General features: G+C 46.2%; 1 protein-coding gene across 1 annotated transcript in view; it reads left to right on the forward strand.

The window, feature by feature from the left end:
- Nucleotides 1-21,131, forward strand: part of SLIT1 (slit guidance ligand 1) — a 126,121-nt gene that overhangs the window by 96,778 nt on the left and 8,212 nt on the right. The window contains exons 9-28 of the mRNA XM_056849443.1: nucleotides 646-793; nucleotides 2,710-2,781; nucleotides 4,017-4,088; nucleotides 5,221-5,292; nucleotides 6,723-6,866; nucleotides 7,772-7,935; nucleotides 8,891-8,914; nucleotides 9,785-9,929; nucleotides 10,916-10,990; nucleotides 11,401-11,544; nucleotides 11,670-11,813; nucleotides 12,498-12,664; nucleotides 14,046-14,178; nucleotides 14,895-14,963; nucleotides 16,042-16,113; nucleotides 17,184-17,255; nucleotides 17,651-17,722; nucleotides 18,810-18,973; nucleotides 19,667-19,791; nucleotides 20,326-20,423. Of these exons, the coding sequence (XP_056705421.1) occupies nucleotides 646-793; nucleotides 2,710-2,781; nucleotides 4,017-4,088; nucleotides 5,221-5,292; nucleotides 6,723-6,866; nucleotides 7,772-7,935; nucleotides 8,891-8,914; nucleotides 9,785-9,929; nucleotides 10,916-10,990; nucleotides 11,401-11,544; nucleotides 11,670-11,813; nucleotides 12,498-12,664; nucleotides 14,046-14,178; nucleotides 14,895-14,963; nucleotides 16,042-16,113; nucleotides 17,184-17,255; nucleotides 17,651-17,722; nucleotides 18,810-18,973; nucleotides 19,667-19,791; nucleotides 20,326-20,423 (2,176 nt within the window). The remainder of the gene's footprint in view (nucleotides 1-645; nucleotides 794-2,709; nucleotides 2,782-4,016; nucleotides 4,089-5,220; nucleotides 5,293-6,722; nucleotides 6,867-7,771; nucleotides 7,936-8,890; nucleotides 8,915-9,784; nucleotides 9,930-10,915; nucleotides 10,991-11,400; nucleotides 11,545-11,669; nucleotides 11,814-12,497; nucleotides 12,665-14,045; nucleotides 14,179-14,894; nucleotides 14,964-16,041; nucleotides 16,114-17,183; nucleotides 17,256-17,650; nucleotides 17,723-18,809; nucleotides 18,974-19,666; nucleotides 19,792-20,325; nucleotides 20,424-21,131) is intronic.

Consider the following 21,131-nt stretch of genomic DNA (forward strand, 5'->3'; position numbering starts at 1 on the left):
GCTACGCATGCACAGACAACATTTTAAGTTTTTATTTTAATTTGGGGAAAATTTAAATATTTGAGATTTTTCTACAAATCAAGGCAGTCCCCCAAGTTTTCAGCATCTATGTGGCCCCGATCTGTCAAATTAGGTATCCCCAGATGGGCGCCACACGTCGCTCTTAGATGTCGTGATGATTTAAACAGATGATTGAACAGAATGCAGCAATAGCCACTGAGTTGACCAGGCCTGATTGAGTCATCTCTTCTGGCTTGTCCTTGCATGCCGTGGCTGCACTTTATCAAGGCAGAGATAGTTAGCCATTACATTCAGTTATTAAAATTCAGTTGTGCAAATGCAGCCTGCTTCTGCTTTTCTCCTAGCCAAGCTTTCATTTGTCTCACACATGTATGCGTACCCCTTTTGACTGACATTGAGATCATAGTGGGCCAGACCTTTGTAAAACAGCAGCTCATGTGGACTAGTCATGGACCAAAGAGTGGTAAAGACCACAAAATGGAAGCAGAAGGTGCTGGCAGCACAGTCTTCCACAAGCAAAGAGTTAGTGGGCAGCTAGTGATGCTTTTGCAGTGCCAAGGGCAGAGATGGGTCATATGCAAAATGAGATCACTAAGTTTCTGCAATGCTCCCCTTTCTCTTCAGGCCAGAATGATGCAGCTAGAGTCCAAATCTGCAGTTTTTCATCTGGTTCCTGCCCTGCCATGTGTACCTGCAGCAATGGCATTGTGGACTGTCGTGGCAAGGGGCTGACAGCCATCCCAGCCAATTTGCCTGAGACCATGACAGAGATGTGAGTAGGAAATAACACGGGGTGGGTGGGGAAGAAGACCTGACAGAAGCACGAGGACCCTTCTCAACAGAATCTCCTCTGCATGGATATTCTGTCTCCATTCTCTGGTGTTTATTTTGAATGGAGATGCTACTAATTGTGCCCTTGGAGCATCACGGGGCAACTGTATTCCTTAGGCAGAGGTGACTGTAGCCCCCCCCCCCCCCCGCAAGTTTCCTCAGTGGCTGCAAGGCACTGTTCAGATCAGTAATTTCTCATACTAGGGAGGAAAGAAGAAGATGCTTTTAAGTCACAACTGACTTACAGCGACCCCTTCCAGGGGGTATTCCAGGCATGAGATGAGCAGAGGTGGTTTGTCATTGTCTTCCTCCATGTAGCAACCCCAACCTTCCTTGGTGGTCTCCTGAAAATGGCTGATCCTGCTTAGGTTCCAAGCCATGACAATCTCAGGCCAAACTCTGCTGATCAAGCTGCTTCAGGGAGGGAAGCAATCTTTAAAATTAGCAATAGGCCTCCTTCCCTACTGAGAGGAGACAAACCAGGAATGTAGTTCAGTTTGGCTGGGATCCAGTATGAATTTTAGTAATTAATAGACACACACATACACATATTGCTCTGATCTGGATGGCCCAGGCTAGCCCAATCTCATCAGATCTCAGAAGGGTTGGCCCTGGTTAGTATTTGAATGGGAGACCACCAAGGAAGTCCAGGGTCGCTGTGCAGAGGCAGGCAATGGCAAACCACCTCTGAATGGCTCCTGCCTTGAAAACCCTACAGGGTCACCATAAGTTAGCTGTGACTTGAGGGTACTTCCCACCACCAAACACATACCTACTGTCTTTACAGATCTCTCATATACAAAGGTAGAGTATTTTAGATGTAGGGTGTTTTAACTAGTGTTCAGGCTGCTATTTTCCCCCACGGTGTGGTGAATTTTGTAGTCACAATATGCTATTGATCCAAAGAGGTCCAGTGCTTGATAGAGACTGTGACCACCATGCTTTTAATAACCCAGAAACCTCTAGCTTGGCAAAACCGTGATGGCCACAAAGTCAATGATATTTTGGATACCTTGCTATACCTTGATGGCCACAAAATCAGTGGTACTTTGGACATCTTTAGAAAATTCTTTGGGGATCCCACAGAACTGCCCCCTTAATTCTATTGATTTCAAGCCAATACAACTGGTACATACATACAAAAACAGCAGGAGGAAGCTTTCAGTTGCTTCTCATGATTTCTGCCTCCATGCAACAAGGTACTCATGCAACATGGCTTACCCTACTGACTGATGCCACTGTGATGGAGAAAAAGACCTAATCCACACGGTGGTTATATAGACAGCAGCCATGGTGAACCATTTAAAATGGCCCCCACGCACACAGGTCCTAAGTAAGCTTAAATCCAGCTCTGATTTTGAGTTAGCTCACATGCCCAAATTGGCATGTTAGGAATGTGGACTGAATAGTCTCTGTAAAGGTCTGCCCATGGTGAGGTACTCCGATGCCTGGTCATGTGATTAGCACCATGTGCCCAGGTTGCAACTGAGAGTGTGTCATACTGTGGTAGTTGTGGGTTGAGCTGCAAGCTGTGCATATTGTGATGTGATGCAACCACTTCAGAAAATGGCAAACTGCATAGATTTGCTTAAGCTACGTGGTTACTACTAAATCAGTTTTGTCTCACCAGTAGGTCCTTAATTAGTTTGCAAATGTGGTTTGCAGTGCAGTTGTATGCTGGCTTAGTTTAGACGGAGAATGGGGCACTGTGAACTCTTCAGGGACAGGAATTTGCCCCCTATTCAGATGCTCCTGCCCTGCTTTCTGCAGCATCCCTCTCAAAACAGGCTGGATTTCAACAGTTCCTACAGGTGCGCCCCAGTAGATTTTATCACTTGTGCTCTGTTTCCCATGCAGACGTTTGGAGTTGAATGGCATCAAGTCCATCCCTCCTGGAGCCTTCTCATCATACAAGAAGCTTCGTAGGATGTGAGTATCTGCAAGTAGATTGTATCCAGTCTGTCCTTCTGCTTCCCTCAGTGCCAGCCCCCATCCCTCTGGCCTCATCCCCATTTTGCCCAGATCTTCTGTGTACCTTTTCTCCAATGTGCAGTTCTCTTTTTATTCCTTGGCTCCATCCATGGCTCAGCTGGGAGTGGGGAAGACCGGGGTTTGGAGAGACTGGAAGATAGGATTGGGTAGCTACTGGGACCTTTGTTCTTTTTTCTGTTCATTCTTCACAAACTTGCAGAGATGGACTTTCTCCCTCCCAACCTCGCCTGCCCCCCAAAGGAGGGAGGGAGAAAGGAAGAGGCCGTCTGCCTGCCCATGCCCCACCTCCCCAATTGACTGGGTGCTGCGTCCCCCCACCTTGCACGGGGATTGGGCACCACCTCCTCACTCTATGCAGAGCCTGGGTGGGCTGGTCACAGGCCTTGTGCCACAGGGCTGGCCCAGCCCAGGGGGGAGGTCATCGGCCCACAGGGAGGCATCCTGGTGCCCATAATGGCCAATCCTGCCAATTAGGATACCTTCTGAACAGGAAGGAAAACTGCCATCCCAGTCACAGAAATATGCTGTTACCATTTCCTACAAGTCTGTCCGGACCCATGATAATTTCCACCTCTAAATAAGAAGAGCGAAGCTCATTAGAGTCAAGGTGTGGTTGTGCAGTAAAAGAAATTGCCATCTTATTACTGCTGCAAGCAAGCTGTGGTGATCCCTCTTCTACACTGGCTGCCATTTCAAAAACTGCAATAGTACATGAGGCCTTGAGATATCTCATTTATGAGCCTGCTTTTAGGCCTTCTTTCCTCAGTGGTATTCCATCTGTCATTTTTCCAAGTGAGTGGTTTTTTTTTTTTAAATCCTGTGCTAGAAAAGCTCCCAAGATTGCTATCCTCAGCTGTCTTGCTCCTACTACCATGACTTTCTTTATTCCAGTTTTAAGATAAGTCATGACTAAAGGCAGGTCCCAGCTGCCCTGTGAATAAAAACAAAGGGAAGGGGCCTAACTAGAAAGTGCTGCATTGCAAAGTGGCCTCTGGGAAGCAAAGGGGTGGGGTTCCCCTGACATGACCTTCCAGCCCCATCCTGGTATAGGCTCTGTGAAGTACACAAATCAGAATATGGCACCTCAAGTGAAGAGAAGGGTTATGTAGGTTCAGCACTTGTTAGTGCCCCACAACCTCTGCGTTAGTGCTGACTGTGCCTTTCCCTTTCAGAGACCTGAGCAACAACCAGATCTCAGAGATAGCACCTGATGCCTTCCAAGGCCTGCGGTCACTCAACTCTCTGTGAGTAGCCCCACTGGGAGGCAGCACTGTGTACACTACTCTAAGAGAAGGGGAGTGAAATTTCACTTGCATGCTATACCAGAGTGTTCTCCTTTTTCGCTGTTCACGCATGTCGTTTCGCTGTTCATGCATGTCGTTTTGCCCATGACAAAGTATCATGGACACTATTCACAGTGTCTCTGCTGTGTTAGCCCAAATTGTCTGGGACCAGAATATTTGAAGGACTATCAGTGGACATCAGAAGCCTTCTCCAGGTTTCCCCCCTACAGAACTTAGGCAGGTGTCTGCTGGAGACACATCCTTCTCTGTGGCTGCACCCCACTTATGGAATTCCATCCACAATGACATTTGCTTGGCACCATAGTTATCATCTTTCAAGTACCAGGAGAAATCTCCCTTACTTTCCCAAGTCTTTGGTTGTGAAGTCCCTTTTGTGTATTTTGAGTGTGTGTAAAGTACCATCTGGGAGGGAAGGCAGAGTCGTATAGCCCGGTCTTGTCAGATCTTAGAAGCTAAGTAGGGTCAGCCCTGGTTAGTATTTGGATGGGAGACCACCAAGGAATACCAGGGTTGCTTTGCAGAGGAAGGCACTGGCAAACTACCTCTGTTAGTCTCTTGCCTTGAAAACACCATAAGGAGTTGCCATAAGTCGGCTGCGACTTGACAGCACTTTACACACACACAAAGTGCCATCAAGTCACAACCGACTGTAGGGTTTTCAAGGCAAGAAACAAACAGGTGGTTTGCCATTGCCTTCCTCTGCATAGCAACCCTGGAATTCCTTGATGGTCTCCCACCCAAATATTAATCAGGACTAACCCTGCTTAGCTTCTGAGATCTGATGAGATTGGGCAAGCCTGTTTTCTTAGCATATACGAACTGGGCCTTAATAGAGGCTTAAATCACTTTTTAACTCAGATCCCCAGTGCCAACACCATAAGCAAGCTGGTACTTTGAAGTTTCATTCTCCCATGAGCTATGTGCCTGTGATACGTGTCAGCTCTGTTTGTAGAGCGACCTGGGAATAGCTGTTGAACGGAGACAGCCTTTTTTCCCTGCACACAATAAGGAGATCAGAGGTAAACATGAAGAGCTGCTACTAACCCAAGGACTGATATCATTTCTTTTGCAGAGTCTTATATGGGAACAAGATCACAGAGCTGCCCAAAGGGGTGTTCGGGGGACTGTATGCACTGCAATTACTGTAAGCACAAGTGTGAAGACTAGCTAGAGGGCTGTGTGGCCATGTGCGTGATGGGGGTTTGTGGTAGTGTGGCAACTTTGATCCAGATCTCAGAGCAGCCCAGAATCACATATACATCCCTCCCAGGGCTTTTACCAAAACTATAAGCACCTGCCATTTGGTCCTTCCTCGTTCTCTACAACTTCTTGCTTCCCCGGTATTTAAGTTCATCTTCCACATAGTCTGCCTCACTTCAGACTGCACCTTTTTGCCCCACAGTCCCCTTTATGGTCATAATCCCCTTCCCAACATTAGCCCCCACTTTGCTCCTTATCTAGTTGCAGCTTCCCCCACAGCCACACTATCCCAGGTTAAGGCATAAACAGGTCTGTCTGCTGTTAATGAGGGTAAGGGATGGGAATTACACAGATTCGTCCTCTCAGAGTGCCCTTAAAAGTAAGATGTTGCCTGATTTAAATGTCATTCTAGAAGACAAGAAGAATTTACCCATGTGGTCTTGCACACATAATAAAGTAAGAGTAGTTGTGTGGGAACAAACCAGTGTTCCATCTAGTCCAGCATCCAGTTTCACACGGTGGCAAACCTGATGCCCTTTTGGGAGGCTTATAAGGAAGGCATAGGGGCTAAAGCCTTTCCTAGTCATTGCCTCTTCTGCAGAGGCTCATTGCTTCAGAACACAGGAGCTCCAATTGATCACCTTGGCTAACAGCCTAGGATTGACCTCTCCTCCATGAATTTGTCTAATCTCCTTTTAAAACCAACTCAACCAGTGGCGGTGAACTCCACAGGTTAATTACTCTTTGAGCCAAGAAGTACTTCCTGTTGCCTGTATGGAACCTGCTGCCCATCAGTGTCACCAGGTCCCTTCAAGTTCCAGTACTATGGGAGAAAAAACATTCTATCTACTTTCTCCCCTTCATGTATAATTGTATAAACCGGTACCCTGTACCCCCACCCCCTTAATTTTTTGTTCTCCGAACTTAAAAGCCCGCAAACTCCTTAGCCTTTCCTTATAGGAAAGCCCCTTGATAATATTGCTTTGCCCTTTTCTGCACCTTTTCAAGCACTGCTGTATCTGCTCAGTGTATTGTTTAAGCTGTGCTGTTATACATGCAATGCTGCTTGCCATGGATGCCATGTAGTATGCCAGTGCAACGCCTGCCCAGGTTACGGATCTCTGGCATGCTAACATTGTACTCTAAACAGCTGAGAGCCCAGTTTAAACAAATGCCCAGTCAGTAAAAAAATCTCATGGGTACAATGCCCTTACCCACCAGCATAAGGTTCTTTTGGTGACTAGTTGGGTGGTAGCTGGGTGGGGTCCATGGAATCCCCTCCTACTCTGAATGCTGGCCGTGAATGTTTTTCATGTTGTATGTCTCTCTCACACATACACACACAGCTAGGCTGTAACACTTCTTCCACTCCAGGCTCCTGAATGCCAACAAAATCAACTGCATCCGGGCAGATGCCTTTGCTGATCTGCAGAACCTCTCACTGCTTTCACTCTATGACAACAAGATCCAGACCTTGGCTAAGGGCACCTTTTCCACCTTGCGTGCCATTCAGACACTGTGAGTGCTTTCTTCTCTTAAGATGTGTCCAGTGGCGACAGGATACTGGGGGAGGAAGGTAGGCTTTTGAGTGCTGGGATTCCAAGGAGAAGGCAGGCCAGGTTCTGGGCAGAGGACAAAGGGTGACTGTGAAGCTCAGCGCACTAAGAGGAGAGTCTTGCTAGGTCATCGTTTCTCAACTATGCCATCTCAGTGGGAAAAGAGAGCCTCCTGGAAGGCTGAGATTGGCTCAGGATCATTGCTAGGACCCCATGTTCTAGCATCCCAGTGGGGTTACAGAGGCATTGTGCCAGCAGCATGCACCATCTCAGCAGCTAGATTCAAAATTGTGATGTCAAACTCTAATGTGGCCTCACACACATGGGCTAAATATATCTACATAAAGCCACACAAAACAAAAGGTAACCATACAATTTCAAAAAAAACTTTTTTTCATTCTTTGGGTAAATTATTTATTAAGGTTATAGTAATTGACTTTTTCTCTTTCCCCCCCTTTTTAAAAGGCTTTTATATATATCTTTGACCTTGTATAATGTGTATATAGATGTCAGGATATGTATTATAAAATTGGTTTACATATGACCACTGAGGAAGGCCTATATAAGGTCAAAACGTGTTTGGTCTAAGTTTGGTCATTTTATGAATTGACATCAACTGAGTATGTATTGTTAATATTTGTTCATGCTTTTTAGGTAGCCTATATTGTAGTCCCAGTGTTTTTAACATATATTTGTGCACAATGTAATAAAAATAGATTTATTTGTTTATATTTGATGTAGTATCTAGCTTAACCTCTTTGGTTTCCTCTTACATTAGCCACCAGAGCAACTCCCAGATCCCTGAGTGTGTACAACCATTCCGGGGAGGATGTGCTAAACAACTCCTGTTTCTTCTCCTCCCTACAGTCATCTAGCCCAGAACCCCTTTATCTGCGACTGCAACCTGAAGTGGCTGGCGGACTTCTTGCGGGCCAACCCTATCGAAACAAGTGGTGCTCGCTGTGCCAGCCCCCGACGCTTGGCCAACAAACGCATTGGACAGATCAAGAGCAAGAAGTTCCGCTGCTCACGTATGGCTTAACTTTCAACGGAAGGGTTGCTTTTAGATTGGGAGCTTAGGACAGAGCAGGATACCACCCATCATAACCCGTGCACCTACCTGCGTGCTTATTCAGAGACTTTATCTCTGACATGGAATTGAGGCAGAAGTGTTCTCCGCACCCCAACTATATTCGTTTCGTGCCAAGCCATAAGATTAGTAATGGTTGTTCACCATCCATAAATTCAGCCTAGTTCTTTTTTCTTCTTCTCCTCCTCATTTTAAACTGTCTGTGGCCAGAGCTCTTAGAAAGAATCACTGTTACTGTTTATAAAGGTTGGATCCAGCACAAATTTTCCGCTTCTACTAGCGCTCTCGCGCAAGTGGAAACATGAGAAAAAGGCTGCAGTAGCTGCTTGCACTAAGTCAAACCTATTGCATCCTCTCTTGTGTTTCCACTGGTGCAAGATCCCGTGCAATCAATTTCTGGTCACTGTAACATATAGAGTGGAAAGCACTAGGTGTGGCTCAAGTGGAACTGCCCTGAATCTGTTAGTGTCGCTGCTTGTGCATCTCTGGATCCAAGTGTGAGGCTGCCTCTACCTTAAAAGTGAAGACATGCCAGGGGGAGGGGAGAAAGGACTTAGCTGAGGTGAAGGTATCATCATATTCTGTTCAATCCTCAACAAAGTGGGATTTGTTATCATAAAATTATTGACTTATTTGAAAACTGAAGGCCGAAGACTTTGCCATTTCCTTTTTTAAACAAGAATTAATACTCATGTTAAAAAGAATGTGTACACTGTAATGGGTGGTGGGGCAATATGCCTATTTTTCTTCAGATAAACATATTAAGAGTTGATGTACCTGCTGTAGTTCCTTGGCATATATATTGAGAGTATTGAAAAATAATGAGGGGCATGGACCTTAGTATGCCAAGTTTAACTGTGTTTACATTAACACTGTTTGCTTGTTTCTGTTCACAGCCAAAGAGCAATATTTCATTCCAGGTAAGGGAGCAAGACATGGAGGCTGGATTTGCTAGGATTTATGTACTAGTTGCATGCATGTGTTCATGGTACTCTTCCTCTGCTGGCAGAATGGGGTTGTAGGAATGTCCATTATGCTGGTTTTGAATGGCTGTATTTAAGCCTGTCAAGGATATCAGGCAATCTTTACAGGCATCCTTTACAACACAGAATCAGACTGGGATTGGCGAGTCTCTCTCTTTGGGATGAACCTTTCCTGTTGCTGTAGCATCTGCACTACTCACATTTGGACTCTGTCTGGATTTTTTTTTACTGGGCCCATGGAGAAGAGGTGCCGGGAAGAGTTTGGAATATTTGAATACGAATGCCTCCATTTTAGAGGGAGCTATAGAAGTCTTATATAAGCTAAAGGAATCATTGGCCTGCTGGATAGATTTTTTTTCCTGATTCCCCATCTATGGCAGGATCAGACAGAGTTGTGGGCCTGGGGAACCGATGACCAGAGAGACTGTACAACTTGGAAAGGAGGATCACTGTGGTGGAACAAGGAATGGAGTTTGGATTTTTGGGAACTAATTTTAGTCCTCACTCGGTCCCAAATATCCTGCTTATGATATAGAAATCTCCAGGCCCATTCAGTTCTTCATGAAGTACCTGTAGATCCCTTACCCTGTTGGAAAGTTGAGCTCCCCCATCTCATTTTTGCTTTCCAGTCTTGAGAGGAGGGAGCTCCATGGGGCTAATGCAGGATGAGCACCTGAGGGTTACCTAGCCAGGGAGAACCCTTCCAGAGTACACTTTTGTAGCAGCAGCAGCTTTCAGATCCACACACACATCCATGTGTAGAGACTAACATGTACACAAGCAGGCGGTATTCTTTTTTCTGGGCAGGTACAGAAGACTACCAGTTGAACAGCGAATGCCACAGTGACGTGGTCTGCCCTCCCAAGTGCCGCTGTGAAGCCAACGTGGTGGAGTGTTCCAATCTGAAATTGACGAAGATCCCAGAACGCCTTCCACAGGCCACAGCTGAGTTGTAAGGCTTTGTCTTTTATCTGTGAACTTTACGACTTCCCCTCCCCCCCCCCCAAAAAAATCTCTGAACTCCTTGACTGTGGCTTACACAGTTGTGGATACCGAGGCTGTTCCAGAGGTTGTTATTTTAGGATTATCGATATCTCAAATCAACAGTTTCATTTTTGTTTTGAAAGGCAATGAACGTTTAGACATACAGGCACAGTCGCAGTTTTAAAGGTTCACTGGGTGTTTGCTGCCAATTGTGAATTCTGCCCAGTTTGTAGATTGCTGTTTAAGGTGAAAAAGAGAGGTCAGAGGAAAGCCCCTTGTTATCCATGAGCTTTCCTCCTTCATTTTTAAATCAGTTCAAGAGCAAATGTACTCTTAGATTGTCGTCCAAACAAACACAGCATGACAGCCAGTTTTCACTCTCCTTATCCCTTATTCTGGCACCCACCGCCCACTTTATGTGCTGTCAAAGCCTAGAACGGCTCCCTGCATTTCCTGCAGCTGCCACTACTTCTTCCCTTTTCTTCTTTTGTATCTGCCCTGTGTAGGTGTATGCCTCTCTAGTCTGAAACAGCTTGTGTGCCTTACTTATTCTGTGTGCAGGCACTTCACAGAGTACAGCGGAATGACCCTTGTCTTACGCACATTACTGAGACTTCCATACAGCCACTTCAAATGTGTACTTTGAGAGAATCTTTGAGGAGGAAAGTACGGGTGTTGTATTATTTGAAGTGCAATGCAAGTGTTTTTCTGCTGCAGATACACAATTTAGAAAGCTGATGTGTATTGGCTTCTTGGCTTCTTCTGATGTGTATTGGCTTCACATTGTACTTTTGCATGCTTTATTACATAGCGATCGCCTTAGCACAGGGGGGAAATGAATGTGTGAAGGGGCCCTTAGAGAATATTGAGAGAGGCACCAGAATCCTTTTGTTTTTCTGGCTTCAATTTCATTCCCACTTTTTCAGTGTTTACTTTCCTTTGTTTCTCTTGCAGGCGCCTAAATAATAATGAGATCACAGTGCTGGAAGCTACAGGCATCTTCAAGAAGCTCCCACACCTGAAGAAAATGTGAGTGTGTGTGTGGGTGAGGGACTTCAGTAACAAAGAAGACCTCCTTCCCACACAAGATCTGGGAGATGTTCCAGGAAAATGGAGGTGGTGGTAGGGTAGGGCTTTAAGTTTAGCAGACGTCCCAAAGTCCAGCTGTTTCTGACAGGTGAGGCAGACCCACAGATGGCAGTTTTGTTGCTTAATGTCCCAGGTTCAAGGCTGAAAGCAGGAGAGCATCCAAGGTGGGTGGAGAAACAGTTCATCAACAAACTAAGAGTTGAATGCCATAAATAAAACTGGAGCTAACATAACTCATCTTCTTTTGTTCGTCTCAGCCAGAACTAAGAGCTCCCTGTAGGCTGTAGGCTGAGATGAAAAACTTTCTTCTTGCTCCCTCAGTCTTCACTTCTTCCTCCTTGCTTTCCTAGAAACCTCAGCAACAACAAGGTGTCAGAGATTGAGGACGGGGCCTTTGAGGGGGCGGCCTCCGTCAGCGAGTTACACTTGACTGCTAACCACCTGGAGTCAGTGCGCAGCGCCATGTTCCGGGGCCTTGATGGGCTGAGGACATTGTAAGTTACTCCCAATTGGAACGGGGTGAAAGGAACAGTATTTATTGGTTATATGAGTACATGTGGGGAGCAGCAGGAGTGTGAAGGTCCTTGGTAGTAAAGGCTGCTTTCCATTCTCTCTCCAGAATGTTAAGGAACAATCGCATCAACTGCATCCACAACGACAGCTTCACAGGGCTGCGCAATGTGCGCCTTCTCTCTTTGTATGACAACCAGATCAGCACCATTGCACCCGGCGCTTTTGACACATTGCAGTCACTCTCTACTCTGTGAGTCATGACATCAGACGGAAAGTACCTCCCGAATCAGCCAGGCGAGGGGTGTCTGGGTGATTGTGCTCCCTCCTGGTCTTGATTTATTTCTTTTTCAGTCTATGTTCCCCCCACCCCCGGCCATCTGCTGGGGTGTTCCTGGCAGTGTGAACAGGCCCCCACTCACGAGCAGTGCCAGAATCAGCAGACAGCCTGAAATTGTAGCTCAGAGAAAACAGTCCCATTTTATCTCTGGCTGGGTTCCATAGCTTTAATGCCGCACCTGTAGAATCTGGCATGTATCTATGATATCACAATATTGGATTGTAATAATACAAAGCACTTGTAATGCTCAGAGTCCTTACTGCAGTAATTCTTGGAACACCCACATAAGGTAGGTCAGACAGTATTATTATCCTGATAGTGCAGGAGAGGGGCTGACGCTGGGAAAATCATGGCTTATCTCATGTGTCATAGAGAGTCTATCATTGAGGTGGGATTTGAAACAGGGACTGGCTTTTTGGCTCAAAGCTCACAGTGTTAGCCAGTTTGCTGTACCCTCTTTATCCTGGGGAGCAGAAGTGTAGGTTGATTTGCAAAAAGGGCTGGGGTCTTTCTTGCCATCCCTCTTTGTGGATGCCATATAAGATGGTCCCAGTGTAGCCCAGGTTCCTTATTCTCTGTCTTCCCTCTCCCACATAGGAACCTGCTGGCAAACCCCTTCAATTGCAATTGCCGCCTGGCCTGGCTAGGTGACTGGCTTCGCAGGAGGAAGATTGTGACAGGGAACCCACGCTGCCATAATCCAGACTTCCTACGTCAAATCCCGCTACAGGATGTGGCCTTCCCAGACTTCAGGTGTGAGGAAGGTAACTGACAGGCACTGGGTGTTTTGGATAATATTGTGAATGGAGTGGGGGGGATTATGTAAACTGTGGGTGGCTCTGTGGATGGCTAGAAACATTCCTTAGCCCCTACAAAGCCCTCTCTAAGTTTCTGCCAGTGGGTCAGTGTATTGTAGTGTGGCAAAGTGCTGTGTTTCAACCAGGCTCAAATCCCTGCCTAACCCCCTTCAATCCCCTTCCCCACCGAACAGTATTGCAGTGTAGATTTAAGTACAGAGATGCACATGTACAAATGCAAATTGTGGATCATTTGATTTTAGTGGGGCATGGAACTGTTGCATGTTAAACCAAACTTTTAATATGCCAAATGTCCATTAGCCCAGCCTGCAGAGTGTGTACGAAACTACTGCCATATATTTCAGTTCTGAAAAACAGTGCACACCTGGATACAGGTTTTCTTATAAAGGCAGGCGGAAGTGGGAGCCCAGCTGGGGCTGCGCTCCACAGATGAAATAATGTGTGCGGAACTATGTGCATTATCCACTTCAGGCTTGGGCACCCTGTTTTGAGTAGTAGTGACAGAAGCAACGTGTGTGTGCACGCGCGTGCATACGTACAGTTCAGTCTGCTGCTATCCTCACTGTTCCCTGAACTGGAATGACCATCTCTAGTGTGCCAGCATGGACCTATGAAACCTCAGCATCTGTTACATGCCTGGCTCCTCTGGCATTACCAAAATCTGAACTTTGCCAGAGATGTAGTAGACCCTAATTATGTAATGGGCTGCTGATAGGGCTGTCAGCCAGTTTTAAGCATTTTCCAAGTGAATTAATTGGCGGAAAGCAAGTCAACCTAATCAGCTATTTAACCATTCATTCTATGTAAATACAATTTCTCAACAACGGAGATATTTTGGAGATGTTTAACACAGGGTCACTTTGCCAAATAGATAAATGATTTGCTGTTTGGTGAATCATCTTGAGCTATTGGCTCTGATCCAAATAGCTGCTATTGATATGGTCTGGGTGGAGGATGGTTGGTGGAGGCTGTGGATCAGAAAAATGAATTAAAAGTCCCACAGTTCTTTCGGGAGGCGTCTGTGCACTGAGTCTCTTGTAAAAATCAATGGACGGGCATATATGTCAAAGGGGCCTTTCACACCCTTTCCAATGGAAAACTATATTTTTATTTGAAGTGGATTGATTGCCTAAATGAATTAATTTTCTCTGCTCTAACTGCTGATGCCTGTGGCCATTAAAAAATTCAGGGACCCTTTATAGAGTGACCAGGATAGGTGAAGATTCTGATTTCCCTGGAGAAATTTGAGATAATACCTGTATCAGGATTCTCGAATGCCATCACTGTGCCCTTTCCTCTATAACTCCCTTGGCTTGTCCCTTAGCAGGTCAGGAGGAGACCAGCTGTTTCCCACGCCCTCAGTGCCCCCAAGAGTGCACTTGCCTAGACACTGTCGTTCGCTGCAGCAACAAGCACCTGAAATCCCTCCCCAAGGGGATCCCCAAGAACGTCACAGAGCTGTGAGTAATGCTGACTCTTGACAGTGCCTCAGAAGAGGGGGGCGGTGAGGACAGATGTGTTGCATCTTTGGATTAAGGGGCTCGGAGCAGCTGAGTGAGAAACAACCTGCTTCAGTCCTAACTCTGCTTTGTAAAAGCAATGACTTCCTTGTAAGGCCTGCGTATTCCATATCCTGATGCTTTCTTTTTGAATGTCGGCTCAAAAACCATATGCTTAATGATCTATGAAAAGCATTCTTTCTTTTATGAAAAGTATTATTATTATTAGAATTAGAATTAGAATTAGAATTAGAATTATTAGTACATGGGGCATGTAAAAGAGGCCAGTCTGTTGCTCCATGAAGTTAATGAATTCTGGCGGAGAAACTGAAAGTGTGGAACTGATATTGTTTCAGATTTAAGAAACTTGCACATAAAGGACCTTGCACTCCTAAATGGATGCTAGCTCCTTTGTTATATTAGAAATACTAATGAGAAGCACGTATATTTACAAATACAGTATCAGTCAGATGGTTTCCCAGTAGTTGGTCCCAGTGACAGCGCAATGGGGGTACTATGCCTGTCACCGCTTATGGTTCCTAAGTTCACAGTCCTGTTCTAGACACCCCGATTAGCAGTCTGCTATCATTCCGCCTTTATTAGCAGTCTGCTGTCATTTCACCCTGACATTTGCATCTCCGTTGTGATCTCTGATACATCCTTGATTACTCTTGCAGCTATTTGGATGGCAATCAATTCACCCTGGTCCCTGGGCAGCTCTCTACCTTCCGTTACCTTCAGCTGGTGTAAGTATGAGTCAAACAAACAGAGATGGGCAACACAGGAAATCATAGTAGAACAAGGAGGCAGCCATGCTGTTAACCAGGACAAAAGAGTGCACTTGTAGGGATGCAGCTATTTAAGGGAGGTGGCTCTCCCCAGGTCCCAAATGGTCCATTTCCACCCATTTTTCCTCCCATATATGTGGTTACTGTATCCATGAGGAATTATACTGAAATCTGGACTTATCTGGTCTGGGGGAATGTAAGACATCTCCATCCCACACAGTTCTTAGTAATATTAATTCTAACAATTCACCCTCAGAAACCACTGTTTCACCTAAGAATATGCAGAAGCTCTGGCCTTCTTGTTTCCTTTCCCCACTTTCAGAGCATGCCTAATGGCAGACTTCCCTCTCCATGTATGATGCAGTTAATCAAGACTCCTTTCCAGTAGCACCTGACAGAGCAGTGATTAGAGGAATTAGCTGGCATGGTGCAATCGTCTGCACAGAGAGATTTCTGGAGGATAAGTCAAATTAAGGGGCCATTGCTTATGCTTTGAAGCCTCAGTTGCACATGAAGATGGCCCTAAGAGTACAGGAGACAGGTGCTTGAGATGGGGCCTAACCACACATCTTTCCCTGGATCCTCCTTGAGCCCACACAGATGTGTTGCAAGTTTGTGCTGGGAACTGAATTCACAATTGTGTGGGAGCCCAATTCTGATTGGTACTGCAGCATACCAGCCTCCCCTCCCCTCCCCTCATGCCATTTTCCCAACTTGAAACAGAGGGGGCAATATTTGCCTCGTTGGGTCTCCACATGTACTGCCAGGATACACCTAGGTTTCTCCAAAGAGGCAAATAGCATCTGGTTGAGGCCATTTGGTGAGGAGCCTTTTTGTATATTCCACAGACCCTGTCTGAATTGGACCTCCATGCCCCTGGGAACTGGATTCTCAGCACAGATTTCCAAGTACACATCTTTAGCATGCAGTGGGTAGTTCGGCCTCCATTGGGTAGTAAGAAGTGGTCAGAATGATGCTGAAGGACAAGCAAATCAAAGGTTGTATTAGAGCCTGTCTGGTGTTTCTTTTCTTACAGGGACCTGAGCAACAACAAGATCAGCTCCCTCAGCAACTCATCCTTCACCAATATGAGCCAGCTCACCACCCTGTGAGTGCCTAGTAAAAATCTGCATGGCAGATCAGAAAGGGGCTCGAAGCAAAACTGTGCTTCCTGCTAGCTGCCCTTGATTCACAGGCCACCAACTAGCCTCAGAGGATATCACTACCAAGGGTGGATGAGACTGTTTCCAAATACCTAAGCATGGGTGCCTTTCCTGCTATGGCATCCGCCTGCCCATAAGAGCGCACACCACAACCACCGGTTCAGTCTTAGATTCTGGAAGTTGCCAAAATTCGCATGAAGGGTACATTTACACAGGTCAACTCCCATCCTAACATTGGCTTAAAAATCCTAAAACTGCTACATAATAATAAAAGCTGGGGATTTTCGTTCTGTGCTACTGACAATCAAGTTCAGTGCATGCCAGGATTCCAGTGTTTTAAACAATCAGCCAGGAGGGCAGGACACTTACATTGCTCATTTAGAATAAATATTTAAGACTGAAAACATCAATCAGTTTATAATTAACTGATTTATTTGTAGATCGGAATCTTTAAACTGTAGGTTTTTGTTGGGTTTCAATTTCCATATGAAAAAGGTGGGGGCAAAATATTAACTTTAAATACTATACGCCCCACCCACCCCTGCCCTACGCATGCCTATGTTATTTGTTTGGGGGGGAACAGCTATCAGTCTAATAATATTTAAACTTCTATTAGAATTCTGTAAGAGTTATTTTAATCAGTGAAGTAATTCATTACTGGGTTTGGAGAAAGAGACATGAATAATACAAATGAATACACATGAATAATTAGCAAGCTCCTCTAGTCTTATTGGTATTACCATCAGTTTTGCAGTTTTAAGATCATGGCAAATTATGCTGCATGTCATACATGGAGTGAATGAAATATGTATTTACTGTGATGCCAGCAATCACACAGGATGGAATATACTCACCCCAAGAAAAAAAGAGACTCATTTTGTGTGAGTTGTCCTTTGGGGAACCTCGAAAAGTGCTGGGGGAAGGGAAGCAGAGAGCCCCTCAGCCAGTGTGTGGGATGTCTTTAGAGACTGTGTGATGATCCAGACTGTTCCTTTCTTTCTCCACCATCACCCAGGATTCTCAGCTACAACGCGCTCCAGTGCATCCCCCCACTCGCCTTTGAAGGTCTCCGTTCTCTACGACTGCTGTAGGTACCTTGTACTTCTGCACACGCACACGCACAGTCATGCCATCTCAAGGTTTTTACCACAACTTCCTTCTCCCTCTCCTTCTCCAAGAATTCAAATTAGTCTGCCCCTCTGAAGTCTAACCCTGGCCTGATTCTTGCTGGGGATGGGAAGCTTAGCAGTGAGGCAAAAGGTATCGGGGAAGGACTGTTTAATTTCCCGTGCACCATGGGACCTTGTTCTCATAGGCCAGTTTTCTAATGCGTGTTGGGGGGTACATGACAACTCACGTACTTTTTCTGTGCTTTTAGCCAGCCAGGCTGGACTAGCAATGCTCCTCTTGGACAGGGCAGGAACTTGACCGTAAGCTGCCAGTCCCTGGGCATTAAGAACTATTGCCTGTGATTGTGTGCAGGTCCCTCCATGGAAATGATATCTCCACACTCCCAGAGGGGATCTTTGCTGATGTCATATCCCTGTCTCACCTGTGAGTATCTGTGTCAGTCTGAGCATCCCTTCCCCCTCTATGGGACTCCCACTGGGGAAGTTGCCTGGCACTCTGTAGGACTGTACTGGGGAGTGCAAATCAGAGAGCATAATTTGTTTTCTCCTGTTTTGTTCAGTGGTTGAAGAATTGCACAAAGCAGTGCTAGGCAGAAGTGACATCTTTTCTTTTTCATTTGTGTTTAATGGCTGCCAGACGTTGTGTGGATAGCACACTCTAGATGCTGAGTAGCAGCAAAAACCAATCTCTGTTTTGCTGCAATTGTGGTGTAATTCCTACTGCACCTGTCACCAGAAGTTAGCTTCTCACCCTTATATATAAGGCAAGGGAGTTTGGTCCCTATGGGACTTCGTTGGTTCTTGGGGGCCAGTAAGATTTCGTTCGGGAAGTTAACTGCACTGTGCTTCACTTTTCCCACCACAATTCCAGGGAATGTGTCAGGAACTAGCCTAGACCAGCAGGAATTGTAAAGCTATAACAGACTCAGTTGCATACAAGGACAAGAAGGGGGAGGGAAGGACACGTGTAAGGAGCTTTGGAGGCAGACTAATATTATTCTATATATTGGCTGGGATTTTGTGTAGCTCAGCCTCACACTGTAATTTGCATGCATTTTAAATTAATTAACGGGCCACACTTCTAGGGAAGGTAGGCATAGTGGAGATACTTCTATACATGTCCTTCGCTCTGCAACGTCCAGGTGATGATCTGCAGGAACACTCTGCATTTCACTGGAAGCAATTTCACACATTTAGTTACCACTCATTGAGCAATGTCATCAAATACTAACATACTAAGTGATGTGCTCTAAAGCACTAGAATGAGAAAAGAGAGAGTAGTCCAGAATGTAACCAAACATCTTGCTTTAAGTGGACAAATTCAAAGCCTGGATCTGGACACCTGAAGATTATCAAATCAGTTCCAGGGCTACTGTCTTTCATGCCAAGTCAAAGCATGGTGAGCTGGTATAGTCCAGCTGTAGCTTCAGGAACAGCCTCAGTGCCCAGATGCAGAAAGCCACTTTACCTTTAATAGTGATGCAGACGTTCTGGTTTTCCCTGCCCCACAGAGCCATCGGAGCCAACCCACTGCACTGTGATTGCCACATGCGTTGGCTCTCAGGCTGGGTCAAAACTGGCTACAAAGAGCCTGGCATCGCCCGTTGTGTTGGCCCTGCTGATATGGAGGGCAAACTGCTGCTCACCACTCCGGCCAAAAAGTTTGAGTGCCAAGGTAAGTCACTGGGTGGTGGGGAAAGGAAGAGCATCTCCTTGACCACTTCCCTGGGGTAGGTGATGAGACATCCATTCCATGCTGCTCAATTGCTCTATTTCTGTCTCTCAGTTGAGCATGAGCATCAAAGCATCAAGACCAGGTCAGAAGAAAAGGTTGGGTGGGCACAGTATTGTGTGGGTGGGGCTGCCGGAGACCAGATGCATAGAAAGAGAAGGATTATTGGTGTTGCTGATGTGTGAGAGAGGAGGGAGGGCCTTGATTCTAGAGGGTGGCATGTGACATGTGGAGCCTCCAGGTCCCGCCAGATTGGCCCACAAATGTGTTTTAAATAGCGCTCAGAAGGTAGGATCATCCTTTCAGAAGGCAAACCTCTGGAAGATAGTCACAGGTACTAGACTGGAGGATATGTTGCCTCTCTCCCATGTCAAGACAATGCAAGTAAATACATTCTAACAGACAAACTAAAGAGTCTCCATACTGGGACGTTTAATCTGTGATTGCTTCTAACCAAGACTGCTACTGAAGGGGAGTTTCAAGCAAGTGTCCTTGATGGGACTCTGCCCAAGGTGGCCACAGTCTCGATATGAGAATCCTAAGCAGCACACATACATCCCATCCCACAGTAATGCCCTGATGGTAGTCGCTCACTCACCTGTGTGTGCACTTTCTTGCCCCCCTCTATCTTCTCAGGCCCTCTTCCCCTGAGCATCCAGGCCAAGTGTAACCCCTGCCTCTCCAGCCCCTGCCAAAACAAGGGCACCTGTCACCAGGACCCTCTGGATTCTTACCGCTGTACCTGCTCCAGTGGCTACAAGGTGAGGAACATGAGGCGACTTAGCAAGACAGTGGTGACTAGGGAGGGTGAAAGAGAAGGGGATGGCTTTCTCCTTGCCTCAAGGGCCGTGCCTCTCAAACACCAGTTTCTCTGGCCCAAGGGCATAAGCTATGAGCAGGGCCCAGACTCATCCTGCTTCTCATCAGGACAGCTGCTTGAACTCAGCCTCCATCCTGACATTTGGCCCAGCCAGTCATTACCCAACTCAGCAGCCAGAGAGCTGCCACTATTTCCAGAGGGGGAAAGAAAATCCCAGCTATTTCATTTGCATACCTTGCTTCATGTAAATATATACAAATGTCAGCAGTTGTTGTCAGATAATACTGAAGCTGAGCTAAAAGGGAAATGTTGCTAGCAAAATTCAACCGAAAGAGGTTGACCTGATTTTAATATAGGTAGCAACTCCTATCAGTTCCTTGGTTTTTTTTTTATGGCTGACGAGAAAGCAGCTGGGGCTGAGAAAAACTCCATTCTCAGCCAGGGCTCAGCTTTTCATTCTCTGAACTGATTTCAGGGTCGAAACTGTGAACTCTCTCTCGATGGTTGCTCCAGTAGCCCCTGTGAGAATGGCGGGACTTGTCTGTCTCATGAGGAGGATGAAGCCAGATTCACGTGAGTGGCAGTTCGGCACCTTGAACAGGGGCTTTGCCTGGTAATGGGAAGCATCTTCATATTCGGGATGGTTTGAGGTCTGGTTTGAGATGCTTCGCCTAGCTAGTGCCAGTTGCAGTAACACACCAAAGGCTGTACAGCTTCCCATATCTTTAAGGCCTTCAACGAATAAAGCACAGCAAAACTTGATGGCCTTTCCCTTCAACTGGGAAGCAGTTCTCTGATATCCAGCATGCGCTCCACCACTTTGTAAACAAGATCCATCTCAGGCCCTCCGACTCTGTAGTTTCTTTCTGTAAATATGGGCCCGGTCTTGGAAGAGAAAAATATTAGCAGAACGCCCCCCCCCCCCACTGCAGAATTAGCTACTGTTTTGGTCTCTTGGGGTGCTGTGGACTTTTGCCTTGTAGCTGGACCTCTGTGCGCCCGGGCTCCTCCTCACCAAGCTCTTCAGAATACAGTGTGGGCGGCTTTCTGGGAAACAGACCATAATTAGTGGCTGAAAATAAACCACAGGCAGTGGAGAGAGAATGGGGCCCCAGCCTTGTCTGTGCACCCAAATTGCCAGGATGCTAAATGGCCTCTCATCCCGTCACCATAACAACCCAGCATCTTCAAAGCCAGCACACCGTGTCCTTTGGGAGTTGACAAAGCCGATTCTCTACACAGGCCATACTAGAGTCTGCCTTTGGGGAAAGGTAGCAAACA

The sequence above is a fragment of the Euleptes europaea genome, chromosome 5 (genome assembly GCF_029931775.1).
Source record: "Euleptes europaea isolate rEulEur1 chromosome 5, rEulEur1.hap1, whole genome shotgun sequence".
In the NCBI taxonomy this organism is placed as follows: domain Eukaryota; kingdom Metazoa; phylum Chordata; class Lepidosauria; order Squamata; family Sphaerodactylidae; genus Euleptes; species Euleptes europaea.